Consider the following 21,055-nt stretch of genomic DNA (forward strand, 5'->3'; position numbering starts at 1 on the left):
AATCTTTACAAGACAAATACATATAGTAAAAGATGAAATTATTGTGAAACGTAGACATTATATCTCAATAGTCACTTAGCATGATATCATTGAGTTGACCGTCACCGTTGCCCTTTCACGAGTCACGTCTTGGGAGGGTAATAGGCCCAACATTTTAGCTTATAAATTTTAAAGGCTCGAGTGTAACACGGAATAAGGTAAAATTTTATAAATTATACGCTAAAGGTGTATAAGGATTGGCAGAAAAGAATCATGATTCTTGGTCTATTGCCACCCGTGCGCCTGCTCATTCATGGCAGGCTTTGGTTGATCTCGGGCAGGCACATCAAGAGCAACCCACTAGAGCATCATGTTAGGTAGGGCCAGTTTGGGCCTTTTGGACTTGATCTTGTTTATGTCGACATTACTGGTCTTCTGGGCCTGACATATCAGAATGTCTAAAGTCGGCCCATGAGCCGGCACGTGTACGACACAACCCGATAATCTTATTTTCCATTCTAGGTGATGGGCAGCCTGTCTTCTTACTATTTACTATTTAGAAAAAGACTAAAGAACGGTATTCTGTTCGGACATAATTGTTAAATAACTTTGCTAATGATTTTGTCTTATGCACCTACCCGTTTTTCAATTATTCAGTCCAACGGGATATCGTGCTCTAGCCGCGCTTTTTACTATTTCATTGAAAATAAGAATTAAACACCCTCATTGGCAGCATGTCTTCTTACGATTTATTTTATTGAAGATAAGAATTAAACACCCTCATTGGCACTAGTATTAGTGTACTACCTTGCGTCCTTTCCAGGTCGGTACAAAGGTGCAGACGACATCGCTACATTTTTTTTGCAATCTCATGCAAAATGTCAATCTTGTTTTTTTTTGCGTGTGTTCCAGAACACCATAGATCAAATGTTTTGTTTTCTCGCTATCACAACTAAATTCATAATGTGCGACAAAAAAAAACTAAATTCATAATGCATTTATTTATTTAACTATTTTCACAGGTCAAGAGAATCTCATACCTTCAGGACAGGGTGGTCAAATCATCCCCGGTTCTCCGCATGAGGCGCAGCGTCGACGTGTCGGCGACAGGTCCAGCGTGGCAGCCGTCCGTACGTGCGCGCACGTCGTGGGGTGGGGGTGGGGCCCACGAGTCAGTGTGCACTCGTGCGCGCCACTACTCCACGCACGCACCCTGCCCCCGCCCACCGACCGGTGGGCCCGTCCAGCCAACGGCCGGCCCAGCGCGAAGTGCGCGCGCCAAAAGAGAGTCGAGCCGCGCGCCCCCGCCCCACCGCCTTCGTCTCTTCTCCTCCCGTTGCTCGCCTGCGCGCGCGCGCGCGCATCCCCGACCGGGCCGCCATTAACACCGCGCCCGCGCGCCAACCACCCCTCCCCGACGCGGCCCGGCGGTTGCTGCAGCCTCCGCCGCGCGCGTCCAGTTTCCCTGCCCGCCGGAAGCCGCCCCCCGCCATGCCCCTCTGCTTCTTCTTCTTCTTCCTCCTCCGGCGGCAGGATACATAGCCTCTCCTCTCGCGCGTTCTTTGGGGTCTCTCTGATCCTGCATTGAATTGCTGTTGGTCGTCGCTGCGTTGCGTTGCGGCGCGGCGGAGGGAGGAGGGCTCCGGATGGGCGGCCTTTGCTCCAAGGAGAGCGTCGCCGAGGAGCTCACGGCGGCGCCGGCGCCGGCGCCGCCGCAGGCGGCGGCGGTGGCCACCGTGGGGCGGCTGCAGAAGGCGCCGAGCCAGTCGCTGAAGCAGCTCATCACACTGACCGCCAAGGAGGACGCCGCGGTGGTCGCGCCGGTGGTGCACGCCGTCATCACCAGGGCGGAGTCCAACGCCAGGGCCAAGGCGAAGCCGGCGGCGGCGGAGGATCCGCCGGTCGTCGTGATCGCGTCGCTGAACAAGTCGTACAGCTCCGCGGGGGCGCCCACGCACTACCGGCGGCCGACCGTGGACGCGGACCCCGGCGCGAACCAGGCGGTGCCCGGCGGCTTGCCGCAGGGGTTCTCCGGCGAGCACGTGATCGCCGGGTGGCCGTCGTGGCTGACCAACGTGGCCGGCGAGGTGGTGCAGGGGTGGCTCCCCCGGCGCGCCGACACGTTTGAGCGGCTGGACAAGATCGGGCAGGGCACGTACAGCAACGTGTACAAGGCGCGCGACCTGGAGAGCGGCAAGATCGTGGCGCTCAAGCGGGTGCGCTTCGTCAACATGGACCCGGAGAGCGTCCGGTTCATGGCGCGGGAGATCCACGTCCTCCGCCGCCTCGACCACCCGAACGTCGTCCGCCTCGAGGGCATCGTCACCTCCCGCCTCTCCCACAGCCTCTACCTCGTCTTCGAGTACATGGACCACGACCTCGCCGGCCTCGCCGCCACGCCGGGGCTGCGCTTCACGGAGCCGCAGGTGAAGTGCTTCATGGCGCAGATCCTCGCGGGCCTCCGCCACTGCCACGACCGCGGCGTGCTGCACCGGGACATCAAGGGCGCCAACCTGCTCATCGACGGCGCCGGCGTGCTCAAGATCGCCGACTTCGGCCTCGCCACCTTCTTCGACCCGGCCAGGCCGCAGCCGCTCACCAGCCGCGTCGTCACGCTCTGGTACCGCCCGCCGGAGCTCCTGCTCGGCGCCACCGACTACGGCGTCGCCGTCGACCTGTGGAGCACCGGCTGCATCCTCGCCGAGCTGCTCGCCGGCAAACCCATCTTGCCCGGCCAAACCGAGGTGAACAAACCTCAGCGCAACCCTGCAGCTCTCACCGTTATTCCCCCCCTCGACCGTCATCTGATTGCTCCCTGTTCGCCATTGTCGACGCAGATCGAGCAGCTGCACAAGATCTTCAAGCTGTGCGGGTCGCCGTCGGAGGAGTACTGGGCGAAGGCGAAACTGCCGGACGTGACACTGTTCAAGCCGCAGCGGCCGTACCGGCGGAAGATCGCCGAGACGTTCAGGGACTTCTCGCCGCCGGCGCTCGACCTCCTCGACACGCTGCTCGCCATCGAGCCGTCCCACCGGGGCACCGCCGCCGCCGCCCTCGATAGCGACGTAAGCGTCCTCTTCCTTCTCCCTCTCCCTCTCCCTCCAGCCACCTCGCATCTCTCAACAATGGCGGGCAGCCTCACACTGACACGCCGTGTGCTCTCCTGCTGCTGCTGCTCAGTTCTTCAGGACCAAGCCGCTGGCGTGTGACCCGGCGAGGTTGCCCAAGCTCCCGCCGAGCAAGGAGTACGACGCCAAGCTCCGGGGCAAGGAGGCCACCAGGTATACCACGCCGTCGAGCTCGCCTGAAATGGCGGCCACCTCTGCCCGTCGGTCAGTTGGCTAACATGATCTCCATCGGTTGCTCGTCAGGCAAAACACGGCGGCCATCGGAGGCCAGGGCTCTATGTCCGTCAAGCCCGGGAGGAACGAGTCCAAGGCGGCGCCGGCGCAGGACGCCATTGGAGGGGATCACCAGGTACCTTTCCTTTCTCACTCGTCCGAGCTCATCGTCTCGATCGGCGTCGCCGGCGGCGGCAAGCAAGAAAATTTATCTGTTTTCCATGGCTTTTGGCTCGGGTTCGTCCAGAGGAGGCAGGCGGCTCGCGTCGTCAACCCGAAGAGCGCCAGCCACCACTACAGCTCGCTGGAGGACAGCGTGCCGGGGTTCCGCATGGAGCCGTCGGCCGGGCCGCCGGCGACGATGCAGTCCGGCGGGTTCGGGTCGACGTGGTACAGGAAGGACGCCGCCGACCCACGCGCCCCGTCACGCACGGTCAGCTCCTCCGTCAGGGTGTCCAACGCTGCCGCCGGCGCGCCCCACCTCATCTCCCAGCGGTCGTACGCCCAGTCCCGCGGCACCGACCTCCACCCGAGCACGTCGGCGGCGAGGCACGCCAACTCCCGGTACAACCGCCTCGACGTCGCCGAGCCCGCCAACGCGCTCGACCGACCGGGCACCACCTCCGCCCACCAGAAGGACCTCTCCGCCGCCGCTCCGGCCACCGTGAGTAACCATCAAATATTCAAATTCTTGCTGCCGCTTCACGCAATCCTCGCTGACGTTGGCCGTGATGAACTCTGCCGCCATTAGGGTTTCGGAGGGAGGAACAGGAGGATCCATTACTCCGGCCCGCTGGTGCCTCCCGGCGGCAACATGGAGGACATGCTCCGGGAGCACGAGCGGCAGATCCAGCAGGCAGTGCGCAAGGCGCGCGTCGACAAGGAGAGGACCAACAGCAGCAGCAGCAGTAACAACAGGCAGCACTACTGATGAGCACTGACCTCTGATGGGAGGAAGAAGACGACCTGGTGGCCATCTTCCATGGCCATTTCAGACCACAGCCTGTCTGTCTGTTGGTGCTGGTTGCTATGCAGGGAGATCTCCATCTCCATGGATGGAGGAGAGCATGAGATAAGAGGTGAAGATCTCTCTCTAGTCTCTAATGGAGGTGAAGAAGACAGGTAGACAACGACGACGAAGGCGCGGCGCGGAGCTCGGGGTATATATCTGCCATTGAAGAGCTGGGCTTTGTTGATCCATGAGTACAAATAGCACTCTTAGAGAGGGTTCTGGGAAGCCTGATGGGGATGAACAAGCGCTGTAAAAACCGGATTGTAAAAGGCCAAAAGAGAAAAATGTGTATACCTGATGATCAAAAGTGATGCAACAGAGACTCCGATGACCTAGTTTGAAAACCAAGCAAGGGTTCCATTCATGGATGACAACATCGATCCTTTTTAGCCTCCATACTCGATGTTTTTTTTTTCCAGAAAATGCAACAAAATGAGGTAGCATAACAACAAATTGTTCAGAAGCTGAAGCAGACGAGGAAAGGTAAGCAATCAAGAAGAAAGAATAAGATGCACAAAAGTGACGCATGGCATGAGCTATGTAGCCTAACAGTAATGCTTAAACTCAAGCTAAGAAACAACATACACAAGTCTCAAACTATATATCAGTTAGTAGCAATTGAGCATATCCTACCTACTCTTGCTAAATCAACTTAATTTGATTGTGATTCCGAGTTAAGAGTTCTGAAGAGTGAGGTTGCAGATTTCATTCTTAAATAAATTGATGTAATAGTCACAGAGAAGGAATGAGAAAAGGGTAATCGGTGTACCCGACAACTGGATCAGAAGTGTAGAACGTCGATCTGTCATATTTGTTCAGAGGCGCATTCAGCTCGAACCGCTTAGGTAAATCCGGGTTTGCCAAAAACCACTTGCCATACGCTACCAGGTCTGTGTAACCCTGAGAAACTGCTCTGTTGCCTTCTTCTCTGTTGTATCCTCCGGCGACGATGAAAGTGCCACTAAATGCCTTCCTGAAGTGCCATAGCTTGTAAGGGATTTGTACCCTGCCATCCACTTTGACAACCTCAGGTTCAGCCATGCTGCAGTAGAGAACACCCAACTTGTTCATGGCTTGGACCATGTAGATGCCAAGTGCATCTGGGTCCGAGTCCCAACAGTCTAGGCAATTCGAGTATGGTGAGAGACGGACACCGACTCTGTCTGATCCGATCTCATCGATGGCTGCTTGGATTACCTCTAGAGCAAAGCGACAACGATTCTCTATGCTTCCGCCATACTTGTCAGATCGGTCGTTGACACTGTCTTTCATGAACTGTTCGATTAGGTACCCAAATGCACAGTGTATTTCTACTCCGTCAAAGCCTAAATATTATGAAAGTAACAAAATCAAAATTTCTATGTCGGATAGACTAGTGAAGTTTTACAGAAGGGAAAATACTGTCGATCTGAATGCAAATTTTAACTCCAAATTCTTACAATGTACAACTATGACTATGAAGGTAAAAATGCTACGGTATAGCCGATCAATATTGTGAAGGGTTATATGAAGATATGTAGATTATGGAAGTACCTGTTTCAATGCAATTCCTAGCAGCAAGCTGAAAATCACTGACAATTTGGGGGATCTCATCTTCTCTGAGCCTCCTTGGGGCAGAGAATTCCTCAATGGTTCCATCTTTGAGAACTGTAGGTGCAATCTTCTTCCCTGTACAAGAAATTGGTGCTTGTCCATTGGGCTGATAATCTGCAATGAATAACAGATGTTGCTATCAGAGGAACCAAGAATCACACAGAATGTATTTCATTTGACATTTTGCCTTCAGAGAAACATTACATACCTTGATAATCTAAACTCAGAAATAAACACGGCGCCATGTCAGTTGAGTTTTTTGAAACGGAGGGCATCAATTTTAAAGAAACCAGAGTCCAGTCATGCTTGATACGTGATGCCTAGGGCTTAGGTTAAGCTTAACATCATGATCCACATCTAGTTGAACAGTTGACACATTTTTACATGCCAATCTACTTATCCAACGGTTAATCCTATAAGATGAAGTGCCAAATTTTTTTTAATGGATTAAAATCAAGCAGGCTCAGAAAAGTTCAGTGAACTGATCTGTATGAACTTTACCATCCAGGCAATAACCCACAAACTTAAAGAGTGAAATTGATCAAGCATGGAGCATGCATAACATTCTCAATACATCTAAACTTGTAGGAAGACAACGCCTTAGATGATACCATTGGTAGAAGCCCTCCCTACATGCCAGATCTGGCAGAAGAAAACACCACCCTTCTGATGCACAGCATCCACAACCGTCCTCCAAGCTTCCACCTGCTCCTTCGTCCATACACCCGGTGTGTTCGGATACCCTTGAGCAGTCTCCGAGACCCCGGTGGCTTCAGCAATCAGAAGGCCGCCTTCCGTAGCCCTCTGTGAGTAGTACAGTGCAACATGTTCTCGAGGAATGCTGTTGTAGCACCTCGATCTGGTCAGCGGCGCATGGACAACCCTAAGATCAAGAGGGAAAAAAAAAAACACTCAGAAAGCTCTTGTTATTCTACCTAGCTGCAAACCCAGAGGCTAGCTAGCTACAAACACCAAGATTCCCCCAGGCAGCCATCCTTGCAGGCTCTGAGGCAATCCATCAAACACCTTGCGGGCACTAAACCTTTGTTGCTGAAACCGCAGAGTAGCAGCCAGAAACTACCTTACCAACCAAGAATTCTTACCTAGATAATCAATCGATCGATTAAACTATCCAGTTCTATGGCAGTAAGAAATCCTCGCAAGCAAGTAATTGGCACTACAAAGTACAAACCAAAGGTGATCCATGAGCAGCACGTCGCATACCTGTGGGCGAGGTGGAACCTCCCCATGGTGTAAGGGGTCAGGAGGGGAGGTGTTTCCATGGCTACGCTCGCCTACGACCTGATGCTGATGCCGCTGTTCTACTTCTAAGCGCAGAGTAGTGATCAGCAGGAGAGAGATTAGAGAAGCACAAAGCAGACGAGGGAGGAAAAAAAAGGGTCATTTTTGTTTTGTACAGAGTTAAAACTTTTTAAATTAATGTAATAACATCAAATTAGTTTAATTAAATTTATCTTTTGTATTTTCATAGTTTATCTATTTTGTGTGGAAAATATTGGTATATGTTTTCTATAGATTCGGTTAAACTTATTGAGTTTTAAGTGAGAATAAACCCAAAAAGACTTACTACTATTAGTATTCTTAACAAATGATCGAAATTATATAATACAGAATGGAGTTAGAGTATTTTAATGTTAATGCCTCTATTGCAAAATAAGATCATTTTTGCCTACTTTTGATTCTACCAAACATATTTTGTAGGTAAGCAATCATTATATAGAGTTCGTGAAATTAGATAATAAATATATTAGATTAGATAAGGAAAAACATAACTATACTATGATTTGATAAAATAAAGGCTATTCTAACCATTCTACTTTTGGTTTTGTATATATGAAATAGATAAAAAAAATAATGTTATTTTAGGACGGAGTGATATGGATTTAGGGCCACATTCTTCTCTGGACCGGGCTGAAAAATTAGCCCGCTAAATTTGTGGCATTTTGCCCATTCTGAGGCCCTCTTTCTCCGTCGCTGCGCCGCGCGTCTTGCTTTGCGGTCACCGGGCGACGCCGTCGGCCGCCATCTCGCTCCCCCCACGGCGGCCGCCTTGGCTTGCGCGGTCCGCTCCTCACGGCCGCCCTAGGTCCGCGCCGCCGCGGACCCCGGAGCAGTTTCGGTTCCTACTGCCCGGTGGATCTTTCTTTGTTTCTTTATTAGTTGGTCTTGAGTTCAATCTGTTGTTAAACATGAACCTGAAATGTATTTGTGTCTTTGCAAAATACAGCTATCTGTTTACCTGCGTTTAGCAGTAGTGAAGTTGATGGGGGAAAAAAAAAAGACAAGACGGAATTTTCAGTTGCCCAAATGCTATGTGGTGTTTTCACTAGCTGGGAAATAGGTTCTGGGCTGATCTTACTGTACTTACTGACTGGTCTCCCACTTGTAAACCTTGCAGATACATTGGTTGGTGAAGCCAGTGTTTACTGCTGCTTAGGTGAAACTCTTTGTTGGAGATGACAGAGACTCATGAGGAAGCTATGCAATTTGGGGAAGAGGAGGAGGAAGATATAGTATGTATTGCTTGACCTGCATGATTGTCTGTATTCTAATGTACAGCCAAATGCTCCATATGTCATCTCTGTGAGTTGGTCCTCCAAATCAGTGGCTTAATTTTTCTCTGAATGTTAGATTTTTACTGGTATAATGTAGTAGCCAGAAGTCCAGAAGTAGCTCTAAAAATTTCTTTGCAGCAGGACGGCCAACATTCATAGAAAGCCTGCTTGAGATTTGCTCAAATCATGAAGGTCTATATGCACATAGATAGAGATGTAGTAGCGATCTCTGTGCTGATTATCTAGGCAAGCTCTTGCCATTACCCTTTAAAATCACCTAATAGAATTTAAAAAAGGGACAAAGATTTATATGTTTCATTTATTTTGAGCATAGGAACTATACTTATCTCAGTAGGTTGACTTGTGTTAAGTGTATAGGTATTAAGGGCAATATAGTTCTTTCCCATCTATTGTATACGCATATAAATGCCCATTGGGCCTTTCTCAATACATGGTTGAATCCCCATTTTTTGACAGCTTGAACGTGTGTGCCTGTTTCTTGTTTATTAAATTGATACTAAGTTTCTACATGTTATTCATTACCTCTTTTGTATATATTTGCGAGTACTTATTCTAACTTATATATCTGTTTGATTCCCTGCGATATTCTACCTCTGTCCCTAAATGTTTGACGTCATTGACTTTTTTATATGTGTTTGACTACTCATCTTATTCAAATTTTTTTGTCAAATATGTAAAGCTATATATATGCATAAAAATATATTTAACAGTACATAAAATAATATAAAAATAATTAATAATTATGTAAATTTTTAAATAAAGCAAACGGTCAAACGTGTATAAAAAAATCAACGGCGTCAAACATTTAGGGACAGAGGGAGTATATACTTTGCACTTTGGTGCCATGATTTATGGCCGTGCAAATAACAAAGTTAAGTTTGTATTCCCCACATGTTTTGATCACCGCGGCATTGGCTGATACCTATTTCAAAATGTTTATTCAGTGCCTTTTACCTATACGTAACACTACTAAGTTAAATGTCATGTACTCATGTTCTCCAGGGTTTGGATACATTGAGTCCTACCCTGATATTAGGGGACTTGGATCATCCGCCTTCGAGGGGTGAAGGCACGGCCGTGCAGTCAACCAATCATCACCGTTCGGCAAAAATGGATGGCTCACATGCATGCTTGTGTATATAGAGTATAGAATGGCTGAATGGGCCATTCTATCAGAGCAAATGGAAGAAGCCTTGGCCCAGGAAATGTTAGCTTATAAAGCATTTGCTCTGCTAAATCTGAAAGCCTCCAATTAATCAGTGCTAAACTGCTAATTCAACCGATTAAAAATACATATAATCTCACCAAAATAAAATGCAATACAACTCATGAGTTTTAAATAACATGTTTCATTACACAGTAGAGTGCCAAATCACATCACAGGGCAAAAGAAATTATGACTAGAGCATAGGATTGACAAGAGCAAAAGCATTGCCATAGCTAAAATGTGTCTTTTGTGCCAAGCTCATTTGTATTTGGCCTTGTAAAAGTGTAAAGTTGAACCAGAGTTAAAAATATCTTGTTAACATTGCAGTCACTAAATATATACATTTAGCTTATTATTTTTTATTACCATCAACAGTTTAGTGAAGGTATTTATGAACCCATATTGTCCAAAATCACTGATGTTGGTCCTAGAACTGCTCTCTTCTACAGCTTGTGCCTGCAGTCCAGCATTCTGTAATTCAGGCGCCAAAACAGAGTAAAGATGCCATTTTCCCCTCCACGCCGGAATTGCCGTGCTCATTTTCGTGCCATAATGCAGCAGCGCTAGCTGGGCCTCATTTGCTATTGTTGGATCAGCCCACTAAGGTTTTACTGCACAGATTGATGGACTGTACACACACGCACGTGAGCCGCCGATTTTTTGCTGGACGGTGATGATTGGTTGACTGCACGACCGTGCCTTCACCCCTCAAAGGCAGACGATCCAAATCCTATATTAGGTGATGGCCTGAAGATGGTGAGTAATATTAATATTATGCTTGCTTTTAAAGATGTGCACATGTAAAAGGGACATTGTCTATCCTATGTGTGTTTATCTTCTTGAACTTATTAGCTTAGGTTCATTTTTATTGATTGGCTTCTTGTTTGGTCATGACCCTGAGATGTAGAATATGGACTTGTTGGTGCTGATTGAGATCTTTTCTGCACTAGATACATTACAGCCATACTCTGCTACTCCGTTATCAAATTCTTAGCGAGTATGCACTAAGGTATCATGGTTCAAGTTTTATCTAATATTATATCGAAAAATATTTCAATACCCCCACCTTAAATTCTTTTAACACGATCATAAGTTAGAACACATGTTTGGCTTTTGTTCTTGGGAAACTGTCTACGGAATACCATCAGAAAACTAATTCATCACTGCACTTTATATGTCTTAAAGTTCTGAGAGGACAACCCGTACATATGACACATTCGAATTCCATACGTTACTTTGGTAACTTTAGTGTCAACAATGAAGGCAATTACACACTAAATGCTTCACTGAAGACTTAACCTCTTAGGTCTGTTCAGCAGGTTTGATTATTATTTTTTATTTTCTCTTTGGTAACTTTGACTTCTTAATAAAACAGTTTGAAGATTAACTGTCTTTACTTTGGGCTTCAAATTACAATCATGTTTGCTTATTGAAACACTACTAAATGGCTAAACCTCGCTGAGAGAGCTGTATGCTAATGCTTGTGTAATGACAGATTGGAGAATACCAAGAGACCATCGGCACATGCTATTTATTCTCAGAATCTAGTAAATTCTTCATTTCAAACCATTACGTCTATTTTTACTTTCTGTAAGTAAATGGTCCTTTTAGATGCCATTCACTAGTTTAGTATATGGATCTGGTACCCTGTGAAAATGCTCGTGCTGACATGCTGTTTCCTGAAGATCTTAGATGGTGGTTTTATATGAGATGACCCTACATTTACCTCAAGTCCTAAACCTGCATTCTTGAATCCTTTAAAGGGACATGAGCCATGCTCTTTGTAGGATAAAGATCACCCTTCTTTCACCTAATGCAAATTCTAAGCTAATCGTTCAATGCCTTGATCCCTCGTTTCTTATCGGATGCTCCAACAAAACCCATTCACGGTGAGAATGAGATGGCTGGCTTTTTTACCGTACTTGAAAAATACATTAAGATACTAAGAATTTTAGTATAATTTTTTTATTACCTAAAGGTATCATACATTTTACACTAAAATGTATGGTAGCTTGATGTGTTTGTTCAAGGACGATAAAAAAGCTCTGAGATAGCCCCTTGTGGAGAAAATAAGGACAAGCAAGGCATCAGCAGTGGTAAGGAAGTACCGTCCAAGGAGGCGAAGCATCTCGCAAGCGTTGAGAGGATCCTCAAGTTTCGTTCTGTCAATGTGGATCACGAGCAGCATTGAGCATATGGGGACAATAACAAGGAAATTTGGAGACAAAACTTAGCTGTTTCTTTTTCCTTGTTAACTTACACGGTAATTTGATCCACATAAATATAAGGAAGATGATAGTTTCTATTATGGTCACCTTACTATGGTCGTCTAGCTTGGTTTACACTTTTTTTTTGTTTTTGATAATATAAGTAAGTTGATCTAGCCAGTTTAAGAGTGAGATTCATCGAGCATGGCACATGCATAACATTCTCGATACATCTAAAGTATGAACAGTTAATGCATCGATTTTGGAGTTCTGAAACAGTTTTGATCAGCAGCTATCATTAGCAGCAGCATTTCCAAGAGAGGAAGAGGCATACAATGGAAATTTTTTATTAAATAAACTTTTTAGCGAGTAATCTTATTACTAAATTATTAGGCAATTTTTTTAAAACTGAATCTTTTAGTCACGCTAGTGTTGGTGGCGTAGCTGGCGTGACTGTCTTGTCACGCTATTGTCGGTGGCGTGGCAAGACAATGACGTGGCAAGCTGTTTCACTACGCTAATGTTGGTGGTGTGGCCAAAAGATTTATATGGTGCATTTCCCAGAGGTTTAGTAATAAATATTTTTATTAAAAAGGTTTAAAAAATAAAAAAATTCCACACAATGACACCACAGCAGAAATGTGCTCACATTGGATTCATGTGTTATCTTAACAACACACAAGCAAAGAACAGTACTACTTATATCTGTTTGCAAATTGCAACTCTCCATCCAGTACAGAACTTCAATTCTACAGAAACATCCATGAACAAATAGAGCAACATAGCCCCCGAGTCAACAAAGAATTCAGCAGCTATCAAGCGTCGATCATTATATGCCAATTGGGCCGATTGTTCTTCAGGTCCTTTTGTCACGGACAAGAAGCAACTACGTTAAGAGATCATCCCTGGTTTGTCTCTGCGATCTCCCTCTTGTAGGCAAGCAGCTGTTCTTTAAATTTCTTGCTTTCCTCGAAGTTTGCCTTCCTCTTCAAGGCTTTCTGGAATTCACAAGTCCAGCAAAGCAGAATTCAGAAGAAGAGATTTTTCCTAAGAAATTCATGACCCTGTCATATGGATGAGCAAAAGAGCGCAAGCAGAGATAAGCTATCTAACCTCTTGTCGGAAACAGCGATCTAGCTTGATTTTAAGGTCTGTACACTCTCCGAAGAACTTCTTCACAGGGTGGTCCAAATGGCACTTTTGGAACTCTTCGATAATCTGGAAGAGCAAATTCTACCATAAGATTTGGCTAACATAAAGCAACATCAGTCAGCAACCAGATACATGCCCAGATGCAAATCTATTCAGCAAGGTGAAGAGAAAATTACGAGGTACCTCGGCGCACATAGGATGCCTGTGTAATGTTAGAGGGGGATGCATTTCCAGAGATCGATAGACAACCCAAACTGGAAAAAAAAATGGTCAAATGCGTTAGAGGCGAAATGTCCCATAATTCTCAAAATTGATTGGACCTCTAATCAAGTCAAAATCACAGGCACGCGTCTCAAAACGAAATTTTGCCAGTTCTAGTTGGTCAGAGACTATTTGCAATACAGCTTTGCAGTTTAAAATGTCAATCTATCGCAGTGAGCCGTCTCATTAAACATCTGCCGATCGAATTCTTCCCAACAAGTCGACAACTTATACTTCAGCAGAACAGCGTAGATCTCTCTACATGATTCGACTTGCTAAAAACTCTCCTTTTGATTTTAGCAGTGAATCGGTGATCACTGAAGCAACAGGAAATTATTTGTCACAGTACAAAGATCCAGACCCCCCCCCCCCCAAATCAAACCCTGCTCAAGAACGACCAAATTGCCCTGGACAAGTCAGGCCAAAGCGAACGTGTACGGTTCACAATCGCGCGCTTCAAAGGAGCCGGGTTCCAGAGAGAGAGAAGGAGAGGGAGTAGAGGGAAGAACCTGGGAGTCCACTTCGCCGGTGGGAGGCGGCGGCCGGCGGCGATGGCCGTGGGCAGGAGGCGGTAGGGGCGGAGCGGGAGAGCGGAGAGGAGCTCCGTGTGGTGGGCCTTCTTTCGGCCCTGTTGGGCGACGGTGCTCCGGTTTTCGGTTAAACCGTCGGTCCGGTTGGTTTTTTTACTACTGTCTGAACCGGTGTTTTTGTCCACCTTGTCACCGACTCAGATTCAGGGCTTCTTCCAATCATATAAATTTTACAGAAATTTTAAAGAAAACAATTTAATTTCTCTATTTTTTCTCTAAAAATCTTTCAAACCGAAGATGTCCTTAGCCAGCCCCAATGCATCTACCAATGTCACAGAGAAAAGAAAAAAACTTTAAAATGTAATCTACTAATACGTATGTTAAAAAAAATTATGCATCTAATGTTTGGTCATCCATCTTATTAAAAAATTATTAAAATATTCAAAATAATTAGTCATACGTAAAATACTATTGTTTTCTTATCTAATAACAATAAAAGTGTTAAGCGCAAAATAATTTTAAATAGGACGAAGAGTCAAACATTATATTCAAAACCTAAAAAATAAATTTATTTTGGGAGGAAAAGAGTATCAAATCAACCTTCTATTGATCTTCTTCTCCTCTTCTCTTGATGTATCTGTCCTTGTCGAAATGGTAGTGGAATAACGATGAAAGCCTCCCAATTATGAACCACAAAATGACTTTTTAACGTGTCAGTTCACTATCATATCTGATCTTAGTATCTCACGATGATAGGCTCCCGCTGGGTCTATTAGCAATGGGTTCAGGGGTGTTTAGATAGGGCTAAAAAGTCATATTGGATGTTTGGACACTTATTATAAATATTAAATGTAGATTAACTATAAAACTAATTACAGAAATGAGAGCTAATTTACATGACAAATTTTAAGGCTAATTAATCCATAATTAAAGCATATTTACTATAGCATCACATAGGCTAATTATGGATTAATTAGGCTTAATATATTCGTCTCGCGAATTAGTTTAAGATTATAGATGAGTTTATTACTAATCTACATTTACTATTTATAATAATAAGTATCCAACCATTCGATATAAAAGTTCTAAAGTTTCTTCCCTCGTCCCAAAGAGAGCGTGAGCTTGAGTAGCCATAGAGTTTCCATGAGGCACTATGTGCAGTCCATGACCCCGACGACTCTCCTGAATCTACTGGCAACCGAGTGTAATAATGGTGGGAGAACAAGATGTTGATTTAGGTGGTGTTTAGATTTAGAAAATTTTTGAGAGAAATGTCACGTTAAATGTTTGACCGGATGTTGGAAGGGGTTTTTGGACATGAATGAAAAAATGAATTTCATGGCTAGCCTAGGAATCGCGAGACAAATCTTTTGAGCCTAATTAATCCGTCATTAGCACATATTGGTTACTGTAGCACTTATGGCTAATCATAGGCTAATTAGGCTCAAAAGATTCGTCTCAAGATTTCTTTTATAACTGTGTAACTTTTAGCACATGTTGGTTACTGTAGTCTAATTACAAAATAAATTTCAGATTCCGCTTGGAAACCGCGAGACGAATCTTTTGAGTCTAATTAATCTATCATTACCCCATGTTGGTTACTGTAGCACCTATAGCTAATCACGTCCTAATTAGGCTTAAAGATTTGTCTCACGATTTCCCCTATAACAATGTAATTAGTTTTAATTTTTATGTAATATTTTATTTAGGTGTCCTAAGATTTTTTAGAATGGCCTAACTAAAACGATAGCCTGGAAGTCAGACAGCAACAGTGCAGTAACGTACAAAGTCACTGTAGTCGATTAAATAAACCAGTACCTACAGATAGTATCATTGACCATGTAACACTTCCATCCATTCCCAACGCTGGAACGGTAAAGCCTTTATACTTTGTATTAATCCCACCGTCCTAAATAATTGACACCGTTAAATTTTTATGCATGTTTATCATTCGTCTTACTCAAAAAAGTTTATAAAATATATAAAGTTATATATATGCATAGAAGTATACTTAACGATAAATAAAATAATATAAAAATAGTTAGTAATTATGTTTTTTTTAATAAAACGAATGGTCCCATGTGTATAAAAAGTCAACGACGTCAAACATTTAGGACGGGTGTAGTATTTGTTAGTAGCTAAAATGTAATTTATTAATAAATTTTACATACATATAGTTAGTGATTCAAAAAGTATACAGTGAAAATTAAAACAGGATTGTAAATAAAATCAACTTAAGTATTGAAATTTAAATTTTGGTTCGTAAGTATATCTTTAATATAAAAACACAGCTATCCATCTTCCTCTCCTATCACGTGTAGCGCGCTCTCAAGTCTCACCTCGTGAAATTAGAAAGAAAAAAAAATCAACGGATCCCGTCACCCTCTCTCGTGTTGCACGATTACCACTCTGCCGATCCACAGAATCCAAAAAAATCAACCACTTCTTCCACCTGATAAATAAAAAAATAATTACTTCCACCACGCGCAATGTACCGTTTTCTAAGAAAAATAGAATAAATAAAAAGCTTTTGTTTTCTACTCAATCTATTTATTAAGTTTGTTTCCAGTGGATTTATAAAATAATCAATAAATATATTATAACTCAATGTTATATTATGAAGAGTAACTTACTCTTAAGTGAAAAGACGGGTCACACGGCCATTAGTTCTCGAACTTAGGGGTGATTGTTTTTTTTAAAAAAGTCAAATGCATATTTTACAAATAAAAAATATTTTATGAATAAAACTTTTATATACATATTCTTAATGAAAGTCTAGGAAATAAGTTTTAGTAAAAAAAACCCCAAAATAAACTCTAAATTTAAAGTTAAAAATTTAAATTTTAGGTTATAAGCATATACAAGAGCAGAAAGATAAGCGCATGAACCAATAGTCACCGTCGAAGGATCCCAATCTGAAGGGTTATGTGCCTGTGGGGCTATGGGCTATGGATGACAACTATTTGATTGCCTAATTGTTGTTTAATCAAATGGATATTTGAGGGCTTCATTTTTGGATAACTATATTTAAATAATGATATAACTAGAAAATAGTATTACATTTGTCTCATAATATTAAGACCTGTTAGTATTGATTAAATTTATATAGATGTTAGTATATAGTTTTTTACTCTCCTTGAGAAAATATCTTAAGGTACCACACTTTTTAGTGTGAACTTTTTTATCATCCTTGAAAAGTATCTCAAGATACTAAGAATTTTAGTATAAATTTTTAGTAGCTCAAGATACAATGTATCTCAAGGTACCACAACTTTTACACTAAAAATATGATACTTGAGATACTTTTTACCAAAAATTTATACTTAAATCCTTGGTACCTTGAGATACTTTACAAGAATGGTAAAAAATCCCTAATATATATATAAACAATATGCATTAATCAATATTTGAATTTATGCATAGCAAAAATCAAAATATCTTATATATTAAACGGATGGAGTAACGTCAATTCAATATTATGAAAGATTTTGCTATAACAAATTAGTTATGTTATTCAGTACATATACCCAAAACCCATGACCCAGGCAACATATATTCAATTTTTTCCCTTGATTTTATAGGTTTATAAAACAATGTTAGTTTTTCAATATTTGTTGATTTTGTGGAAATAGTACAGAGCCGTACAGTCGTGCCTCTATCAATTGCCCAATATGTCCTCAATATTACCTCATCGCACAAAAGAGTAGGGGAAAAAAAAGTAGGGAAATGGACATGTTGACATACTCCGTATGATAAAAAATAGTCAACAGCCGTATCATCAAAATATTTATTATTTAGGATAAATTTTAGTTAAATTTCTAAAATTTTGATAATCATAATTTTTGAATACTTAGTCAAGTATAATACAAGCGATACTACACATATATTCTTTTTAAAAAGTATTATATCATAAACCTATTAGATTTATAATTTTATTACAACACAAAATTATGTGTTAACATTTCAAAATTTCGATAAAATCTTGTTCTAAACGATATTTTTTTTACCAAAGTGAGCAATAAACAGATAAACGAAAAAAAAAATCCCCTCGCAGGGAGCCACGGACACACTTGGTTGACAGATTGATCATGGAACTCGCTGGGGATCTAGCTGCCGGACTTGCTCATGCGCTACCACCACACGGTCTCACTCTCACCAAATACATTTTGTCTAGAAATTTGCTCAGGTCCAATAAAAAAGTATCTATAATAAATATTTCTCATCATTGAATATAGCGGAGCAGAATGGATATAGTTAGATCGAACTATCAGAAACAATTTTAGTCACACAAATGGATTTTTTTGACATGTTTTTAAACTCCTATGTACGTGTATATTACTTGCACCGTGGCGCCAAACCGCATTCATCGTCCGTAAGTACATTACCATCTAGTACTCGATCCCCGTCCATGAAAATCAACTTTGCCACGCCAAATGAGGATGCCAATTCAAACGAGGACATAGGTGGTGTTTGAAATAACTGAGGCTTTAGCTTAAAGGATTATCTTATTTTCTTTCTCTTATAACTATTTGAGGTATAAATAATAACTAAATTAAGTAGTAAAAGGTAAAAAAATATTTTAGAAAGACCGGTGAGAAACTTTATAAAAACATGGCATTAAACGTAATGTTTAGAAGTTTAAGAAGCATGTCAAAAAAATCCATAATGCAAAGAAAGTTGCCCACGTGATTATGATGGACGACCGACAAGGCAAGTTGCTGGAGGTTGAGAACCGAGCGTTACTCGGGTGGCTAGCTGCGCGCGCAGGTGTACGAGCGCGTCGTGAGTACCCTCGTAAAAAAAAAAAGGGTTGCTGGAGGTTACATGCGCCCGTGGATTTCACATGCTCCACATCTCGAACGAATGGGCGTGGCTTGTGCATCGGTGGTTGTCGCGTGGAGTGAACTGTCCACTCCATTTATTTAATTCTGATGCACCCTGGGTTGAGCCAAAACAAATTGTCTATTTGAATATTTGAAAACTAGCTAGTACGCTTTAGGTTTAGGAGCATGATGTTCTTGTGAAAAAAAACCGACGTGAATTGTGCAGCACTGGCGTTTACGTACATAATTGGAAGCAACTACTCGTGTGAAAATTACTCTTTAATTGGATGTTAGGTCATTATACAGTACAAATAGGGATAAAATTATCTTTTTTTTTCCAATGGTTAACATGTGGGTACTAGCAGGAAGTCGACGACATTGGCGTTTTGTAGACAATCGCGTGCACGATGGCATTTTCTAAAACTTGTGTTTATCGATAGCAAGCTATTTATAAGTTGATTTATCCAAGAATTCGTGGCTTGCAAATTATAGTCTTATAAGCCAAAGTTTAAATTTTTAACCTTTAATTTAAAGTTGATTTTAGGGTTATATATTTTTATCGAAGTTTATATTTTAACATTGACTTTTATATCGCTAAGCATAAGTATATAAAATTTTTATTTACAAATTATTTTTTATTTTTAAATATTTCATTTGGTTTTTTCATAACATGTGAGTGAAACATTTTTAACCGAGTGATGAAACACCTAAAACGTGTTATATCGAATGATAAAACGAGCTAAACATCTTTTAACAACACGGTGCAACACCGTGGACGTTTTGTAAAATCCGAGCCATTCTATGCCTCTACTCCAAATTCACTCTAACAGTGTGAAAACTGGTAAATGAAAAGCATGCTAAGAGACAGGAGTCTTATCCTTTTGCTTATACTATGTTTATAAATAAAATTTTAAATTTTAAATATTAAATTTGGAATTGATTTTGTGTTTCTAGTCATACCTTATTTTTAGTTTTGACTTTTAAATCGCTAAGAATACATATATAAAAAAATATTCACAAATTACTTTCAGCTGCAAATATACTGTTTAGTTTTTTCCAAGAAAAAAAAAAAAACACCCTACATGGGCAGCAAATCGGGGAAATAAATTGGGTAAACCCTAGGTCCAAATTATCACTTGAATACCCCACGATAGATAAACGATACGTGGTATAACATAATATTACACGGACAACCGGCAATATGCTTGAAAACTAAATTTAATTTAGAGAGTAAATTTAGGAGACAAGAACAACACGCAAAAAAAAAAAGACCGCGCGCGATTGATCGAGCTTAGCTAGCGTGTGCCAAACAAAGATAATAATACTAATGCGGTCGATCTCCACGGCTCCACCCCGCGAGATCGACGAGATGTGCACGCTACACGCCGCAACGTGACGTGGTCGATCGATCGTCGCACGCAGCTCGACACATGATTCAGGCCTTGTTTACGGGAGTTTAGTTGGCAAAAATTTTTGTTGAAAGGATCATATTAAACGTTTGATCGGATGTTAGAGGTGGTTTTGGACACGAATGAAAAAACAAATTTCAGAATTCGACTAGAAACTGCGAGACGAATCTTTTGAGCCTAATTAGTATATGTTGGTTACTGTAGCACTTATGACTAATCATGAACTAATTATGCTCAAAAGATTCGTCTCAAGATTTCTTCCGTAACTATGCAATTAGTTTTTTGATTCATCTATGTTTAATACTTTATTTATGTGTCCGAAAATTCGATGTGATGTTTTTGAAAAAAAATTAGAAACTAAACAAGGCCTTAGTTCATAAAATTTTTTTCTAAAAACATCACATCAAATCTTTGGACACCTAAATGAAGCATTAAACATAGATAAATCAAAAAACTAATTGTACAGTTATGGAAGAAATCTTGAGACGAATTCTTTGAGCCTAATTAGAAAGTGGTTAGCCATAAGTGCTACAGTAACCAACATGTGCTAATAGCGGATTAATTAGGCTCAAAAAATTCGTCTCGCGGTTTCCAACCGGAATCTAAAATTTGTTTTGTAATTAGACTACGTTTAATACTTCAAATATATATCCGAAAATTTGATGTGATGTTTTTGCAAAAAAAAAAATTTCAACCTAAACACCCCCTCACATGAAGCTCTGCTCTTGCTGATCGATCGCGCGCGCCGCCCCGTCCCGTACGCACGTCCATCCGTTTCTCCAACGTCAACGTCTAGATCGAGGTCACCGACGTCCCTCTCCTTATGCTTATAAGACTATTTAAATTTTGAATTTAAAATTTATAGTTTATTTTAGGAATTTTTTATCGTATTTTACTTGCTAAAAATAACGTGTATAAATTTTGTATTAATAAATTTTATTTTT

General features: G+C 42.1%; 3 protein-coding genes and 1 pseudogene across 4 annotated transcripts; 2 read left to right on the forward strand and 2 right to left on the reverse strand.

Annotated features, from left to right (window-relative positions):
* Nucleotides 1–1,367: 1,367 nt before the first annotated feature.
* On the forward strand, nt 1,368–4,680 carry LOC102701335 (probable serine/threonine-protein kinase At1g54610). Its single transcript, XM_015833996.2, has 6 exons — nt 1,368–2,723; nt 2,817–3,044; nt 3,160–3,260; nt 3,351–3,456; nt 3,568–3,984; nt 4,072–4,680. The coding sequence occupies exons 1-6, from the start codon at nt 1,626–1,628 to the stop codon at nt 4,249–4,251; spliced, it is 2,130 nt and encodes a 709-aa protein (XP_015689482.2). The 5' UTR covers nt 1,368–1,625; the 3' UTR covers nt 4,252–4,680.
* On the reverse strand, nt 4,667–7,277 carry LOC102719927 (putative 12-oxophytodienoate reductase 8). 2 transcript variants are annotated; one of them, XM_015833995.2, is made up of 5 exons: nt 7,150–7,277; nt 6,537–6,808; nt 6,134–6,142; nt 5,866–6,039; nt 4,667–5,657 (listed from the first exon to the last, which is right to left on the reverse strand). In XM_015833995.2, exons 1-5 carry the CDS (start codon nt 7,206–7,208, stop codon nt 5,065–5,067), a joined length of 1,107 nt encoding a protein of 368 aa, XP_015689481.1. In that variant the 5' UTR covers nt 7,209–7,277; the 3' UTR covers nt 4,667–5,064. The 2 variants fall into 2 exon arrangements, with proteins under 2 accessions (XP_015689481.1, XP_006647386.2); XM_006647323.3 differs by lacking the exon at nt 6,134–6,142.
* Nucleotides 7,278–7,957: 680 nt separating this feature from the next.
* On the forward strand, nt 7,958–11,421 carry LOC102701614 (annotated as a pseudogene).
* A 1,148-nt stretch (nt 11,422–12,569) lies between these two features.
* LOC102720207 (COX assembly mitochondrial protein 2 homolog) lies at nt 12,570–13,985 on the reverse strand. Its single transcript, XM_006647324.3, has 4 exons — nt 13,859–13,985; nt 13,272–13,342; nt 13,050–13,154; nt 12,570–12,934 (listed from the first exon to the last, which is right to left on the reverse strand). Exons 2-4 carry the CDS (start codon nt 13,314–13,316, stop codon nt 12,836–12,838), a joined length of 249 nt encoding a protein of 82 aa, XP_006647387.1. The 5' UTR covers nt 13,317–13,342; nt 13,859–13,985; the 3' UTR covers nt 12,570–12,835.
* Between the last annotated feature and the right edge of the window lie 7,070 nt (nt 13,986–21,055).

Source organism: Oryza brachyantha, chromosome 2 (genome assembly GCF_000231095.2).
Source record: "Oryza brachyantha chromosome 2, ObraRS2, whole genome shotgun sequence".
NCBI classification, from domain to species: Eukaryota; Viridiplantae; Streptophyta; class Magnoliopsida; order Poales; family Poaceae; genus Oryza; species Oryza brachyantha.